Source organism: Oncorhynchus kisutch, linkage group LG6, assembly GCF_002021735.2.
Source record: "Oncorhynchus kisutch isolate 150728-3 linkage group LG6, Okis_V2, whole genome shotgun sequence".
NCBI classification, from domain to species: domain Eukaryota; kingdom Metazoa; phylum Chordata; class Actinopteri; order Salmoniformes; family Salmonidae; genus Oncorhynchus; species Oncorhynchus kisutch.
Window position 1 is genome coordinate 70216035 of NC_034179.2, and position 16953 is coordinate 70232987.

The 16953-nt window shown below is 46.0% G+C and overlaps 1 protein-coding gene across 1 annotated transcript in view; it reads right to left on the reverse strand.

Annotated features, from left to right (window-relative positions):
• LOC109893323 (inactive phospholipase C-like protein 2) overlaps nucleotides 1-16953 on the reverse strand; it is an 89147-nt gene that overhangs the window by 19800 nt on the left and 52394 nt on the right. The window contains exons 2-3 of the mRNA XM_031827310.1: nucleotides 12233-14722; nucleotides 1707-1910 (exon numbers count right to left, since the gene is read on the reverse strand). Coding sequence (XP_031683170.1) covers nucleotides 1707-1910; nucleotides 12233-14722 — 2694 coding nt within the window. The remainder of the gene's footprint in view (nucleotides 1-1706; nucleotides 1911-12232; nucleotides 14723-16953) is intronic.

Here is a 16953-nt window from a genome sequence, read left to right on the forward strand (position 1 = left end):
TCCCCTACCTGTGTTCCTGGAAGCATTGAGCCAGCCTTACAGCTTTATCTGTGGCCTGATCTGAAAACCTTCTGCTTTTACAGCCTCTCTCCCTCCCACAGACGCAGCTGAGAAGCAGCTGGCCTGACCCAGCGGTCAGGAGAACGCTAATGAAGTTTCACACTTTAGTTAAGAGCACAGAGACAAGAAGCAGGCCACTGTGTGTGGGCTGGTACAGGACCACTGGCTCTGGGATCATATTGGTCAGCAGACAGGACAGGGGGCTACCTCCCATTGGCTCAGGCTGAGCTGGGTCTCTCTGGACTGGCCTCAGGGGCGCTGACCACAGAGTTCCAATCTGCTGATGCTCAGTTCACTCCTAGGTTACGGCGCCTGCGTCCAACCAGTCCACGTGAGGACAACCATTAATGTCTTAATGGCTAGCGCTGGTACACACACACACACACACACACACACACACACACACACACACACACACACACACACACACACACACACACACACACACACACACACACACACACACACACACACACACACACACACACACCAGCACACACTGGAGCCTCTGTTCTTGAGATTGGGGCGTGTGCCAATGGACTAATCTTTGGAAGCACACAGTAACACTCAGCTGACTGACCCTGTGCTCAGGACAGGCAGCCTCTGTCTCAGACACACTCAGCCTCACTGTAGATTCATCTCCTCAGCTGTCGGGACTCTGCTAGCTAACGCTGGGAGGCTGGGAGCACAGGAATGTTGCAATGGAACAGCAGTGGAATTATTTTTAGGCCCTTCATTTAGGCTCTTCATTAAAGCCCTTCACATGTGAATGTAATGTACTGGGGCCATAAGAGGTACTCAAAGACAAGCCCAGGGAGAAAGCTGATTCAAATACAAAGCTATTTAGAGCCTCAGTCATGGAACTTATATGAGGTTGTTGCACTCTAGGTGTCGGCAATAGGAGTGACTGGGATATGAACGGTAATGTCATGTAGCTACAACACCATAACAGTTCCTCTCTGATGACCCAGTTCAATTAGGTCAAACCAATCTCCATCAGGGGGGTGGAATAGTGGGGTGTTGACTTGCTCTGAGCGCTGGGGGGGGGGGGGGGGACTTTAACCACCCCTGTGTTGGCCTGTACCAGTAGGTGCCTGGTGAATAATGAATAAGCTGGTTGTCATCACAGATCAGACAGCAGCCAGGATGGAGAGTGACGGCTTGGGGAGGCACAGGGCATGATGGGAAGCCGCGCGGAAGCGCAGCAGGGCGAACTCCTCCGGAATGAATTAGTGCTTATCACAGCGCTGCAGTAGCTATAGGAAATGGTTTGTTCACTCCCTGTGGTGGAGGTCATCTGTGGCATGTTGCCTTGCTGTGTCATAATGTGCTAACAATTTATAACTTTTTCCAACACTGATAGTATTATTTCAAGGCATAGTGTGCAACAGACTCTTAAGACTGTATAGTGCACAAGGGTGTTGTAGCTTGTCACCTTACCAGGTTGTGATGCGTTTTTCTTTTCATAGCACCTTTTTGGTGAATAACGTTCACACGCCTATGAACCGTCAATGAACGTTGCATTACCTTGCATTACTCGTTCAGCATTTACCCACAAAGTGTATCTCTCTGAATACAACATAGACCTGAACAGAACGGTAGCTCTGCAGTGCATGTTATGCCTATGTGGTGCTGCTATAGCGTACCATGTCGTAGGCGTTGAGGACCTTGCGGAGCAGCTCGGGGACGGGCCCTTGGGCCTCCATGGTGGGGTAGGCTTGACTCAGGTCCACGGTCACCCTGAGCGCTCGCTCGCTGTTCATCAGCCACGTGGACACGGTCAGGATACACTGCTTCATGTTGGCCGCCGGCGTCAGACCACACAGCTCCTTGAACGACACCATGGCATTCTGGTAAATAAACAGAGAGGATCATGGATGAGGGTTAGCATCACAGAATCTGTAAATATTGAAAGGGATTGTAAGGTAGCGGACCCAAGGTCCAATTCAAACACAGAGAGGATGTCTCGTTGATTCTATGGTGATCATGGACCAAGTTTACCATTATTACTACATTGCCCACAGCAACTTAAAAACCAGTAATCATTGTGACCAAAATGTCCCACAAGACCATACTCTACACATGAGATAAATGTGGTCCACCGTATCCTGATACTCTCCTCAGGTCAGAGAAAACCTCAGGAGAGAAAGAACAGACCTGATTGCGTTTGTGTTCATTAGTGAACCTAGCGGTTCCCATGACATCACAGCCTGCTTGTTCAGTGGTGCAACGCGGCCCTGGAGCCTCCACCGCAGGCTGCCTGGCCTTGCTCTGCTCCCAGCCTCTCTCCTCTCACTTCCCCTGGCCTGTCCCTGGCTCTGGCCCTGCCACAACGCCTGCCTCTCTGCCTGCACCTCCAGCCCTGCGTGACTGTTCACATCACAGCCCAGCATTGTTTTCTCCAGCATGGGAATCTGAGCCCTGATTCGGGCCCACCAGGCTATTCACACAGTATATCACCATTCACTGGCCCACCCAAATAAACAGGGAAAGAAAAAAAGCAATGAGGGATGAAAGACAAAGACCAAAATTGGAAAGATAGAGTGAGAAGGGAAGAGAGGGAGGGAGGGAGAAAGAGAGACAAGTGGGGAAAACCAGTCGTAAGACAAAGAGGAAAAGAGGGGGAAAAAGGGAAAGAGAATAAAAGAAGGAGGGTGAGAAACAACAGACTGAGGGAGGAAGAGTGTGTGGTGATGGTATTTGGGAAGCGTTCAACAAACCAGGCAGTGTGGGAACGGGGCTGTGTCCCCTGAAGGACCTCCGGCCCAGGAGAAAGGCTCTTTTCTCCCCCTGGAGGATGGCTGTGGGCCGACCTTCCTGGACATAGGCATCTGTATGCACACACAGCCTCAACTAAAGCTATTAACACCCTCGGCTGAGGAAGCACAGCCAAGGAGAGAGGTTTTTACTGTTGAATGGGAAATGTGTATGGGTTTACTCACTGTAGTGTAGGTGTAGATGTTTGTGTGTGTGTGCACGTGCCGGTGTGTGTGTGTTTGCGGAAGAGTGTGAGTGTTTGTGCATGTGTGCGTGTGTTTCTGTGTGCCTGTGTGTGCGCATAGTACATTCCTGTGTCTGTCTCTGTATGTTTGTGTGAGTACACGCCCCGGTGTCTGTCTCTGTATGTTTGTGTGAGTACACGCCCCTGTGTCTGTCTCTGTATGTTTGTGTGAGTACACGCACCTGAGTGTGTGGTTGTTGTTGCTCTATAAACTCCATACTGTATCCAGACTGCAGGCAGGGCCACAGAACCAAACAGTTAGCCACTGTCTTTAATTATCCTCATCCCTTCCTCCACCCCTCCAAAGTTACATTCCCCAAATGAGAACTGCGTGTCTGGTTTCACTGCTGTTTTTGTTCCCCTCTCTCTTTCTCTCCCTTTCTTTCTCTTCCTCTCTCTCTCTTTCCCCCTCTCTCTCGTTTCTCTCTCTAATCTCTTTCTCTCACTGTCCGGACTGCAGTTTGGAGTTGGGAGTGAATGCAGCAGGCCCTTTACTGGAACGCATGCCGCAGGAACAGAGTGTGGGGCCGTCTGCCTGCTTGCCTGTTACAGTGTTCCAGTCAACACTCTGCAGGGAAACATACATAGGCATCTCTCTCTCTCTCTCTCTCTCTCTCTCTCTCTCTCTCTCTCTCTCTCTAAATCTCTCTCAATTCAATTCAAGGGCTTTATTGGCATGGGAAACATATGTTTACATTGCTAAAGCAAGTGAAGTAGATCATATACAAAGTGAAATAAACAGGAACAGTAAACATTACTCACAGAAGTTCCAAAAGAATAAAGACATTACAAATGTCATAGTATGTCTACATACAGTGTTGTAACGATGTGCAAATAGTTAAGTTAATGTACAAAGGGAATATAAATAAGCATAAATATGGGTTGTATTTACAAAGGTGTTTGTTCTTCACTGGTTGCCCTTTTCTTGTGGCAACAGGTCACACATCTTGCAACTGTGATGGCACACTGTGGTATTTCACTGAGTAGATATGGGAGTTTATCAAAATTGGGTTTGTCTTCAAATTATTTGTGGATCTGTGTAATCTGAGGTAAATACGTGTCTCTAATATGGTCATCCATTTGGCAGGAGGTTAGGAAGTGCAGCTCAGTTTCTCCCTCATTTTGTGGGCAGTGTGCATATAGCCTGTCTTCTCTTTCTCAATAGCAAGGCTATACTCACTGAGTCTGTACATAGTCAAAGCTTTCCTTAAGTTTGGGTCAGTCACAGTGGTCAGGTATTCTGCCACTGTGTACTCTCTGTTTATTTCTCTAGATTCATCTCCCAGTAGGTGATGGCTTTGTTATGGAAGTTTTGGGAATCACTTCCTTTTAGGTGGTTGTAGAATTTAACGGCTCTTTTCCGGATTTTGATCATTAGCGGATATCGGCCTAATTCTGCTCTGCATGCATTATTTGGTGTTCTACATTGCACATGGAGGATATTTTTTCAGAATTCTGCATGCAGTCTCAATTTGGTGTTTTGTCCCATTTATCTCTCTCTCTCTCTGTCTCAAACACACACACACACACACACACACACACACACACAGTGTATGCGCATACACACACACAAAGGCACACACACACAAAGGAAAGGGAGAGTTAAATCCTAAAGAACCTGAATGGATTTCCTGCCACTCCTACAGAGCCTGTAACTGCCAGTCTCCTCTCCCACTCTCCTCCTCTCCAATCCCCTGTGAGAGGAACACACTTCACTCTGCTATTGTTTAGGGTAGATCACCTGGAAAAGTAGTTCTTTGAGATGATCCATCACTCTCTGTCAGAGGTCACTGAAGTGTGATAATGCATTTCTTAATACCATTCCATGCGTATTACGGGGTGTGATTGTAGGCCAAATAAGAACAAATAATGTCATTTAAAAGATGTTGTTATCCAGAGTGACTTGTGTGTGTTTACACATTTTAATTAAAAGACTGCACTATACTCCCGAGTTGCGCAGTGGTCCCAGGCTGTGTCACAACAGGCTGTGACCGGGAGTCCCATAGTGCGGCGCACATTTGGCTCTGCGTCGTCTGGGTTTGGGGACGGTTTGGCCAGGGGGGCTTTACGTGGATCATCGCGCTCTAACGACTCCTTGTGGCGGGCAGCTGGCTTTACGGGTTAAGCGGGAAGGTGTTAAGGAGCGCGATTTCGCGGGTCATGTTTCGGAGGACGCATGACTCAGCCTTCGCCTCCCGAACCCGTTGGGGAGTTGCAGCAATGAGACAAGATCGCAATTGAATATCACGAAATTGGGGAGAAAAGGGGATAAAATAAAAATCAAATAAAAAGATTGCACTATACAGCATCAATCTGCATGTATGCATTTACACATGAATGGGTGTGCTATTGTGGTGCTATTTTGGTGCTGTGACAGTGTGTGCTGAGGTTTCTCTCATTACCATGCACCCTCAACGCAGGCCTTCTCGAAGAAGACTTGAAGTCTACTTTAAGTCTCCCTTCTTTACTCTGTCCTGTGTGTCTCAGGGCAGAGGAGGCTCTTTAATGGAGCCCAGACTACACTGTGTGACGCTTCCAGCTGCCAGCTCTGGTCTCCTCTACAGGTGGTTATATCATCCAATGGGATGGGGCTCCCATCGTCTCTTGGTCCTCCTGCCCCTAGCACCACAACCTCTACCTTCACTTACAGTTGAAGTCGGAGGTTTACATACACTTAGGTTGGAGTCATTAAAAGTAATTTTTCAACCACTCCACAAATGTCTTGTTAAACTATAGTTTTGGCAAGTTGGTTAGGACATCTACTTTGTGCAGTAATTTTTCCAACAATTGTTTACAGACAGATTTTTTCACTTATAATTCACTGTCTCACAATTCAAGTGGGTCAGAAGTTTACATACATTAAGTTGACTGTGCATTTATACAGCTTGGAAAATTCCAGAAAATGATGTCATGGCTTTAGAAGCTTCTGATAGGCTAATTGACATCATTTGAGTCAATTGGACATGTACCTGTGGATGTATTTCAAGGCCTACCTTCAAACTCAGTGCCTCTTTGCTTGACATCATGGGCAAATCAAAATAAATCAGCCAAGACCTCAGAAAAAGAATTGTAGACCTCCACAAGTCTGGTTCATCCTTGGGAGCAATTTCCAAATGCCTAAAGGTACCACGTTCATCTGTACAAACAATAGTACGCAAGTATAAACACCATGGGACCACGCAGCCGTCATACCGCTCAGGAAGGAGGCGCGTTCTGTCTCCCAGAGATGAATGTACTTTGGTGCAAAAAGTGCAAATCAATCCCAGAACAACAGCAAAGGACCTTGTGAAGATGCTGGAGGAAACCGGTACAAAAGTGTCTATATCCACAGTAAAATGAGTCCCATATCGACATAACCTGAAAGGCCACTCAGCAAGGAAGAAGCCACTGCTCCAAAACCTCCATAAAACATCCAGACTACGGTTTGCAACTGCACATGGGGACAAAGATCGTACTTTTTGAAGAAATGTCCTCTTGTCTGATAAATCAAAAATAGAACTGTTGGCCATAATAACCATCGTCATGTTTGGAGGAAAAAGGGGGAGGCTTGCAAGCCGAAGAACACCATCCCAACCGTGAAGCACGGGGATGGCAGCATCATGTTGTGGGAGTGCTTTGCTGCAGGAGGGACTGGTACACTTCACAAAATAGATGGCATCACGAGAAAGGAAAAGTATGTGGATATATTGAAGCAACATCTCACGACATCAGTCAGGAAGTTAAAGTTTGGTGGCAAATGTGTCTTCCAAATTGACAATGACCCCAAGTATACTTCTAAAGTTGTGGCAAAATGGCTTAAGGACAGCAAAGTCAAGTTATTGGAGTGGCCATCACAAAGCCCTGACCTCAATCCTACAGAAAAGTTGTGGGCAGAACTGAAAAAGCGTGTGCGAGCAAGGAGGCCTACAAACCTGACTCAGCTACACCAGCTCTGTCAGAAGGAATGGGCCAAAATTCACCCAACTTATTGTGGGAAGCTTGTGGAAGGTTACCCGAAACATTTGACCCAAGTTAAACAATTTAAAGGCAATGCAACCAAATACTAATTGAGTGTATGTAAACTTCTGACCCACTGGAAATGTGATGAAAGAAATAAAAGCTGAAATAAATAATAAAACTATTATTCTGAATTTTCACATTCTTAAAATGAAGTGGTGATCCTAACTGACCTAAGACAGGGAATTGTTACTAGGAATAAATGTCAGGAATTGTGAAAAACTGACTTTAAATGTATTTGGCTAAGGTGTATGTAAACTTCCGACTTCAACTGTATACTACGGGTACAGGCAGGGTCCAACTGGGGAGACCATCTACAAGAAAGCATTGATGCCAACCACAGTGCGTTATTGACGCCATCCATCTCAACATCAGGCCTGAGGCCTCTCTTTTCAGTCTATTGAAAAGGCTGTTTGCCCATTTCTATCGCTGTTCCTCTGAGGGAGATGGACATTTGACATCTCCCTTTCAGGAATCAGGGCAGCTGCTGTGCATGCTGGCAAAAACACCATCACACACACACAGATCTGGTCACCTGCTGTACCAGTTGCCTAATCGTAATTGGCTTCACGAGTTCTGGCTTCATGATAGAAAAATGAATAGCTCCTGCATGCAAACAGAAACGTCACAACTAACATATCTGGCTTGTGTATCATTTTCATGCTTAGTATAGACCCCCCCCCCCCCCCCCCGGTTTAGTGTGGGGGTGTTAGCATAGACTGAGTCATTGTCACTGGCCTATTTTGAACATTGTGTAATCACAACTTCTGACTCACACACAAGCACAGATTTGAAATAAAATGACTGGTGACACTTTATCTGGGTAGTCTGTAGAGCATCTAGAGATGGACTATCAGTTCAACTATCTACTAACCCTAACCCTAACCCTTACCTTAACCCTTACCCTAATCCTTTTTCTAAACCTCAACCTAACCGCAACCTCAACAAGCAGTTAGTATGCCCATCTGTAGAGCATCTAGAGATGGAAAATCTGGACTATCCAAATACAGTGTGACAAAATGATTAGCTGACAGTATCTGTGTCAGGAATCTTGCTTCCATCTACATTTAACAACTGCATGAGGTTTGTATCGAGTCCCCAAATGTGTCCAGCTGCTTCACAAGAAAACATTTCTCTAAACATACTATTTACTGGTATAGATTGTATCCGGTCATTTGCCTTAAAATTACCCTCCACTTATCACATCCGTACCGACACTATAAGGAAAACTATTCCCCAAAATTACAGTTTTCATTTTCAGTCTGGAACACAACAACATCTCTCTTTTTTGTAACAGTGCCTGGGTAAACGAGATACCCTTTTTGGAAAATAGAGAGTCAAGACCATCTGCATCAATTTCCACAAATGAAAAATGTATGACAGCACACCACATGATCTCTAATCACATCCCCTGCTTAGTTATTGTGGTCTTGGCTCTTGTTTGCCATGTCCTTAGGCCCAGATTGAGGTTGGCTGGCGGGAGAACAGACCTATCACAGCTCTCCAGCAATGTTGGGGTTTAGGCTGAGACAGAACAACAACAGGTCTGGAGACAGTCCTAAAGGCTCTGAGAGGATTACCAAGTATAGTACCTGAGATCAGGAGTCAATCGTGCAAATAACTGGGATAGTGATTTGAAAACAGAGCATCTGGGAGCTGAGAAAGTAGGTAGCTCTACGTACCTGGGTTCATACCGATCACAGACTGAAGATACATGGTGACCTAGTTTCCTTCTTTCGCTAACAAACACAACATCTAATAATCATACATTTGTTATTTACTGGTACTACAATAGCTTTTTCAGCGCTTGGAGAGACCGTGTAAAAATTGCTGCCAATCATCATAATAAGTACTGTTCTGAATTCCGCTGAGACCTAGCTATGGGTGTGCACTGCAGTTCTTCTTTATGTAAACTACCATCTCAACCCTTGAGAACACATATTTGCATGAACGCCATTCATAACAAACTATCATTGCAGAAATATTAATTAAGAAAATGTCCTTCTTCAGAAAAAAAGAGAGCTATTGTCGAGTTGATGCAACGCTAAAATCCTTCACATGAAACAAGTGCTCATGAGCTACTGTAGTAGAGAAATCCAATTAAGAAAGATAGTAGAAATGGAGCTCAGAAAGAATAGAGGGAAGACTCAAATAGAGAAATGTATAATGAGTTTTATGATGCTCCGTGTTTTCCACATTTTTAGAATCAGCTTTTATTTTCCAAGAGCTGTGGCAGTTGGTTTATTAAGGAACCAGGTCCATTCCATTCCTCGGGCAAATCAAGTGTTGTTGATGGAGTTAAAAAGCCCATAACCTACCTGGGATGTAAAAGCAATGTCAACTAGAGGTCGACCGATTAATCGGAATGGCTGATTAATTAGGGCCGATTTCAAGTTTTCATAATAATCGGAAATCGGTATTTTTGGGCGCTGATTTGCCGATTTTTAAAAATGTTATACCTTTATTTAACTAGGCAACTAAGAACACATTCTTATTTTCAATGACGGCCTAGGAACGGTGGGTTAACTGCCTCGTTCAGGGGCAGAACGACAGATTTTCACCTTGTCAGCTCGTGGGAATCTATCTTGCAACCTTACAGTTAACTAGTCCAACGCAATAACGACCTGCCTCTCTCTCATTGCACTCCACAAGGAGACTGTTACGCGAATGCAGTAAGCCAAGGTAAGTTGCTAGCTAGCATTAAACTTATCTTATAAAAAACAATCAATCATAATCACTAGTTAACTACACATGGTTGATGATATTACTAGCTATTATCTAGCGTGTCCTGCGTTGCATATAATCTGACTGAGCATACAAGCATACAAGCATCTGACTGAGCGGTGGTAGGCAGAAGCAGGTGCGTAAACATTAATTCAAACAGCACTTTCGTGCGTTTTGCCAGCAGCTCTTCGTTGTGCGTCAAGCATTGCGCTGTTGAGGCTGGTGTAACCGAAGTGAAATGGGACAGAAGCTATACTGTTTCACTGGCAATACTAAAGTGCCTATAAGAACATCCAATAGTCAAAGGTTAATGAAATACAAATGGTATAGAGGGAAATAGTCCTGTAATTCCTATAATAACTACAACCTAAAACTTATTACCTGGGAATATTGAAGACTCATGTTAAAAGGAACCACCAGCTTTCATATGTTCTCATGTTCTGAACAAGGAACTGAAACGTTAGCTTTCTTACATAGCACATATTTCACTTTTACTTTCTTCTCCAACATTACGTTTTTGCATTATTTAAACCAAATTGAACATGTTTCATTATTTACTTGAGGCTAAATGGATTTTATTGATGTATTATATTAAGTTAAAATAAGTGTTAATTCAGTATTGTTGTAATTGTCATTATTACAAATACAGTGTAAAAAATCGGCCGATTAATTGGTATCGGCTTTTTTTGGTCCTCCAATAATCGGTATCGGCGTACTCAGCAAACTGGATGCAGTCTATCACAGTGCCATCCGTTTCGTCACTAAAGCACCTTATACCACCCACCACTGCGACTTGTATGCTCTAGTCGGCTGGCCCTCGCTACATATTCGTCGCCAGACCCACTGGCTCCAGGTCATCTACAAGTCCATGCTAGGTAAAGCTCCGCCTTATCTCAGCTCACTGGTCACGATGGCAACACCCATCCGTAGCACGCGCTCCAGCAGGTGTATCTCACTGATCATCCCTAAAGCCAACACCTCATTTGGCCGCCTTTCGTTCCAGTACTCTGCTGCCTGTGACTGGAACGAATTGCAAAAATCACTGAAGTTGGAGACTTTTATCTCCCTCACCAACTTCAAACATCAGCTATCTGAGCAGCTAACCGATCGCTGCAGCTGTACATAGTCTATTGGTAAATAGCCCACCCTTTTTCACCTACCTCATCCCCATACTGTTTTTATTTATTTACTTTTCTGCTCTTTTGCACACCAATATCTCTACCTGTACATGACCATCTGATCATTCATCACTCCAGTGTTAATCTGCAAAATTGTAATTATTTGCCTACCTCCTCATGCCTTTTGCACACATTGTATATAGACTCCCCCTTTGGTTTCTACTGTGTTATTGACTTGTTAATTGTTTACTCCATGTGTAACTCTTTGTTGTCTGCTCACACTGCTATGCTTTATCTTGGCCAGGTCGCAGTTGCAAATGAGAACTTGTTCTCAACTAGCCTACCTGGTTAAATAAAGGTGAAAAAAAAAAATGTCATAATCGGTCGACCTCTAATGTCAACGAACTATGAATCGACGTCTGACCCCGATGAAGTTCAAAGTATCCAGAGAAATAGTCTATTCTCAAATCTGTCAGGCAGGACAAGAGGCCTACCAGTCTAAACCAGACAGCTGATGTACAAAGTATACAGGGCGTGTAAAGCCTCCTCACTTCCCATCTTTATCATCACACAGGCAGACAGTAGACCAGACAAGACAGAGAAAAGCTTCATTTTATGTCCTTCAATCACGACAACAACAATTTACAAGCTGTACTCAAACTGCCATCCAATCCTGACAAACATCTAAATAGAAACTATTGCAAAACATAAATTGATGGCTACTTATAATCTCAGGGGTGATGTTAGTGGGAGAAGGGGGGGTTCATAAGCTATTATGAAACATGACTGGTTTGTCATTTATCATTTCTGTGGGGGGTTCATAAGGGTGCTCACAAAGCCTAACACAGACCATCATCCACTTAATGATGACACTTTACACAAAACTTTTAATTGTCCAGCTTTAGTGACATTCTCATTTATGGCTCCTGCCTTTTACATCACGTAAATACAACACAATTAGCAACGTTTCTCTATCCATCGGAGCGACAAACAGAGAACGAGCTGAGAGTCACCTCAACAACGTTTGGTTCCTATTCAGTGCGGTGCTAAGGGGTCACCTGTCTAGCTACTAATTGTGCTATACTATTTCTTCCCAGGCTCCCTCACTCCTAATTGGTGTCTCCTTCTATCTGTCGTGGAATGATTGAACAGTTTTATCGTATTCCATTATGGAAATGCAGCCTGAGAGGCAATCACGACTGCTTAATATCTCCACATCACCCAACTTGGTGTCATTTCCACATGTAATGTATGCAAGGGAAAGTGCCTGCCTTTAATGCTCCTTCAAAGAATTGATAAAAGTTTGTACATATTATGAATGTTAAGTACTTACCTGGACATTCTCCCGGAGGTCTGTGGCTTCCCTCAGAGGCTGGGTGGATGCTCTGAAGAGCTCGTCTACCACCTTGATACCGGTGGTCTTGCTGGAGGTGTACTCACGAGCCTTCTTGCCCTTCCTCACCGACAGGCCTCTCTTGTGGGCCTTGCCCCCTCCCCTTCTGTTGGTGATGGCCACATGTACGAACAGGGTGCAATTGGGTAGGAACTCCCCCGTCAGCGACTGCAAGGGGATGTGCCTGTAGCCCGGCTGCAGACATTCAAAGGGGATTGTGTACTGGCCGATGAACTCGTCTCCGATGTAGTCGTCGTCCAGCACTACGAAGCGTAGTGCCGCCAGCTCCGGCAGGTTGATCTGGAACTCAAAGCTCTCGTCGAAGACAGGGTTGTCTCCGTTTTGAGAGACCGTCTTGGTCCTCTGCTCGGCACAGTCGGCCGGGATGCCGTGGATCTCTGCATAGATGTAGGGTTCCACCACGTCTCCCTTTGCAGCAGAGCCCCTGGGCTTGGGAAGATTCTGCCCGCTGATCACCTTGATGTGGAGAAGCTGGGCGGACACCCCTGGCAGTGATTCCCTGGCGTTGGCGCTGAAGTATGACACCTCCTCCCTCATGATGGCCGGCCGCAACACGTAGCCACAGTTCCCGTTCTGCCTGAACCATCCCAGGTTGAGGTCCATCATCAGGCCCGGGGTCTGGTAGTTCATGGCTACAATTTGGCAACCACACTTCCAGAAGTCCTGGGGATTCATGTTACTGGCGTCGATCCGCATCGGAGTGGGGTACACCCTGGAGAGAAAGCGCTTGTTGTAGCACACAAAGTCCTCGGGGAACTCATTGGCGAACCTGTTGGCATCGACCTCATTGAAAGAGCACATCTCCCAGTATTTCTGATCCCTCTTGGAGATGTCAAAGTCCCTGAACTGCACTGACTTACAGAGGGAGACCAGGTCCGACAGTTCCTTACACAGCCTCAGCCGTTTGCAGCCAAGGCCATTGAGATGGTCTTTATCATCTGCCCCCACCCTCCTGGACATCTCCAGACCCTCTTCCTCATCAGTCACCTCCCCCTCTGACTCGGGGTAGTTTGGGGGCAGCCGCTTGCCCTTCAGCAGGATCTTACCCTTGAGTTCCTCTGGGGAGGGTAGGTAGTGGTCCTCTGAGCTGGGGGAATCCAAGTACAGCTTGTCTCCAAGGATCTTCTTCATGTGCTGGGCCATGACCCTCTGCTGGGGGATACAGCAGTGTGTCACCAGGCAGAGGATGAGGGGGTACTCAGAGCTCTCAAATGCATACTGGTTTATAATATCCAAGACCTTGCAGAGGGCTAGCTGAGATGCCACCGAGTTCCCCACGTACACCACAGGTTCGTTGTCGGGGCCGTCCCACACAATGACCTCCAGGCTGCGGCAGCCCATCTTCAGGGCCCGGATGTAGCTGCTGATGTCGGAGGAGCCCCAGAAGTGGTCCTCTAGGAGGGAGGCGTTGTGCGAAGAGTTGATGTAGTAGTGGGAGAGCGGCTGGCTCATGTCCTGGCACACCCGCTTGTGCTGGGGGTCGAAAATGTGACACTCCGAGGAGAGGAGGTAGTGCGTGAAGCCATCAATGGAGAGGCTGGCCTTCTCCCGGCCCTCGGTGGACGGCTCGTACTTCTGGACGATGCCCCGGCACATGTCCTCCGTCACGCCCTCCATGCCCTGCTCCACCTCCACAAACAGCATCAGGTCCTTGCTGTCCAGGTACTCCTTGTTGCTGGAGAACTGCACCAGCAGGAAGAAGATCTCTGGCCTCGTGCACAGCTCGCAGTAGGCCTCCACAAAGGTTTCCATGTCAATGTCCTCCCCATACTGGTCTTTGGCCTTCTGGAGCTCCTTGAACTTCAACTCTATCCGGGACTCCTTCATGCCCGGGTTGAGTCCCTTGATGATCTGGGTGGCCCTAAACAGGTCGATGTGGCCATTCCTCTCCATGTCAGCCAGCTCAAACACCGATCCGATCCAGGAGGTCCTCAGGCTGGGCTGGCTAGGCTCAACCACATCTACCATGTGCCTCCCGTAGGAGACCAAGTAGCGGAGGCCCATCACCCAGGTGCTGACCACATCAGCCGTGCTGGCCACCAGGTCCAGAGACTCATAGTTGTCCCCATAGATGATGGAGAAGGCACACTCATCTGGGAACTGGTCGGACAGGCCATTGCTGCGCAGCACAGGCGTCTTCTTCCCCAGACGGACCTCCTTGATGCTCTTGATCTCCAACTTGGCTTTCTCTGAGTCCTTCTTGGAGGGCTCCCAGCGGAGCCAGTGCATGTCCGGGTCCAGTAGGAAGTAGCGGTTGTACATGCGCGAGTTGGAGCGCACCTTCTTCATCTCGCAGCCCTCCATCATGAAGGCCATGCAGGCGGCTGTGCTGTTGATCTTACGGTCGTTGGGCATGGAGCTGAAGGAGACAGTCTTCTTCTGCCTCACCTGCCTCTGCTTGGAGCCATCCTGGGGTGAACGAGAGAGAGAGAGAGAGAGAGAGAGAGAGAGAGAGAGAGAGAGATGGAGAGAGAGCGTTAGCAACACATTGACTTTTCTCTTTCCAAACACATCCACATAAAACAGATTGATGAGACTGATATATAACTTTGATTACATAAGCCAGGAGAGTCAAAAACTAGGAGACAGAGCAGAGCAGTCCTTTCATTGCAAGGAGAGTTTACACCTACGTGGATGGATATGTACACTGTGGACACAAAATCTCAACACAGACTGTCCCTGTGCTGCTGGCAGGTAAAGACGGATCTGATTTACCTCCCTCTGGGCTGCTAAACCACACTGGTCCTGACAGCAGGCATTAATAACCAGTCATCAGAAGACCAGTTATGGAGGACATGGTGGGTATTTGTGTTTTCACGCAGCCATCACCTTCCTTCCCCTGCTCACCCCTCACCAAGCCAAGCCCCCGGAGGCTTGGTCATTAATGCCAGCCCAGTGCCATGGATGCCCCATGCCGTGCCTGCTCTGACACCTGACTGCCGGAAGAAATAACTAAATCAATGCTATTTTTAACAGATTCATAACATTGTGCATTGTGCAACACAAAGACATTGGCCTTTGGGATGATAATCAGATGCATGTTCAAAATGTATATTTCCTTGTCTGATTATTCAGCTCCCAGTTTACATTGTGTAACTGCGTGGTGAAGGCTCCCACGGTCTCTCCTCAAGACAAATGGTAATATAATGCAGGCCGTCCGAGGACTGTTTCCGTTTAGAAGTGCAGCACTCAGTTTAATGATAGGGCTATAAGACAGCGGATACCATTTTGTTTTGGCTAACGTTTCAATAGTTTAATTCCTCAAACACTCCTAAGGAACTTCAAAGCACATTTTCAAACTACAATAGAGCTACAAATGAGATTTTGTTATTGTTCGTTTTGCACACTCACAGGACACATTCACTCACACACACACTCACATTGACACTCCAACACGCACGCACACGCACACACACAAATATCGTATTGGAATTGACCAATACTTACTTACTTTCTCGTGTTCTTCTTCTTATTATTTTTACTTCTCGTGTGGCTTTGTTCTACTTTACTTTATTTTATAGTACTACAGATATTGATTACTGTATTGTTAGAATAAGATCTTGCAAGAAAGGCATTTCACTTTACTTGTGCACGTGACATTAAAACTTATCAAAAGGGGGAATGAATTAACTTTATATATTCATTTATTTTTTAGAGGCAGACAACAGGCACAAGCAGAGCCTGTCTGAAATATTTGCACAGCCAAGTACACTTCTAATTAGACTTATCTCCCTCCCTTAACTCCTGGGCAGCTCTGGATCCTTACAGATTATAAGACTGGGGAGACAAAGATAATGAGAGAGAGATAAACAGAGAGAAATAGAAAGACAGAGACAGGCAAAGAGGTTCCATACCTCCTGCCAAGAAATGGGGAATCTTTCATTGTAACTGGCATTCAGACCTACCACTGTACAGTACAGGTATTGTCCAATATCCCTATTGGACCTGTGTACTAAGATAGAGTGAGATAACACACACACACACAAACACACACACCCACACACACACACACACACACACACATACACATACACATACACATACACATACACATACGAATACACATACGAATACACATACACATACACATACACATACACACAGACACACAGACAGGGAATAATGACATTTGTGACACTAACTATTCCAAATGTGTATGAATCTGTACATTTCCTTACTGAAAGTGAAAAGTGGGAATCGACTTGTGGTCGATTCATGACTTGTGGTTTTCATGAAAGCAAATCAGACATAATGAGCTATCGGCTTGTCACTTGCCATCGACTTAACTGAGCGCCAAAATCTTTCATGACACTAAATGGCGGAAAGATACTCAATCTACCTCTACTGTCTGTGAATCTGAACTTTTTGTGAATCCTCTCTATTTGAATAAGTCTAAAGTCTGAGACTTTACTTTGTGTTTTTGGAGGGAAGAAGGTCACAGGGTCATCCAGGAGTGTGTATGTATGCCCCTCCCCACCTCAGCAGATGCGTGTACAGACCTGATAAATCCCCCCCAGAGCAGAGCCATCTTACACCTGACAGGCAGTAGCAGACGATGCCTGAGTGTAACGCAAGCTTCTTATTTTCAAAGCCTTTTACGTTTAATTCAGCTTGTGTCATGTTCATTTAGCTTTTTGAGA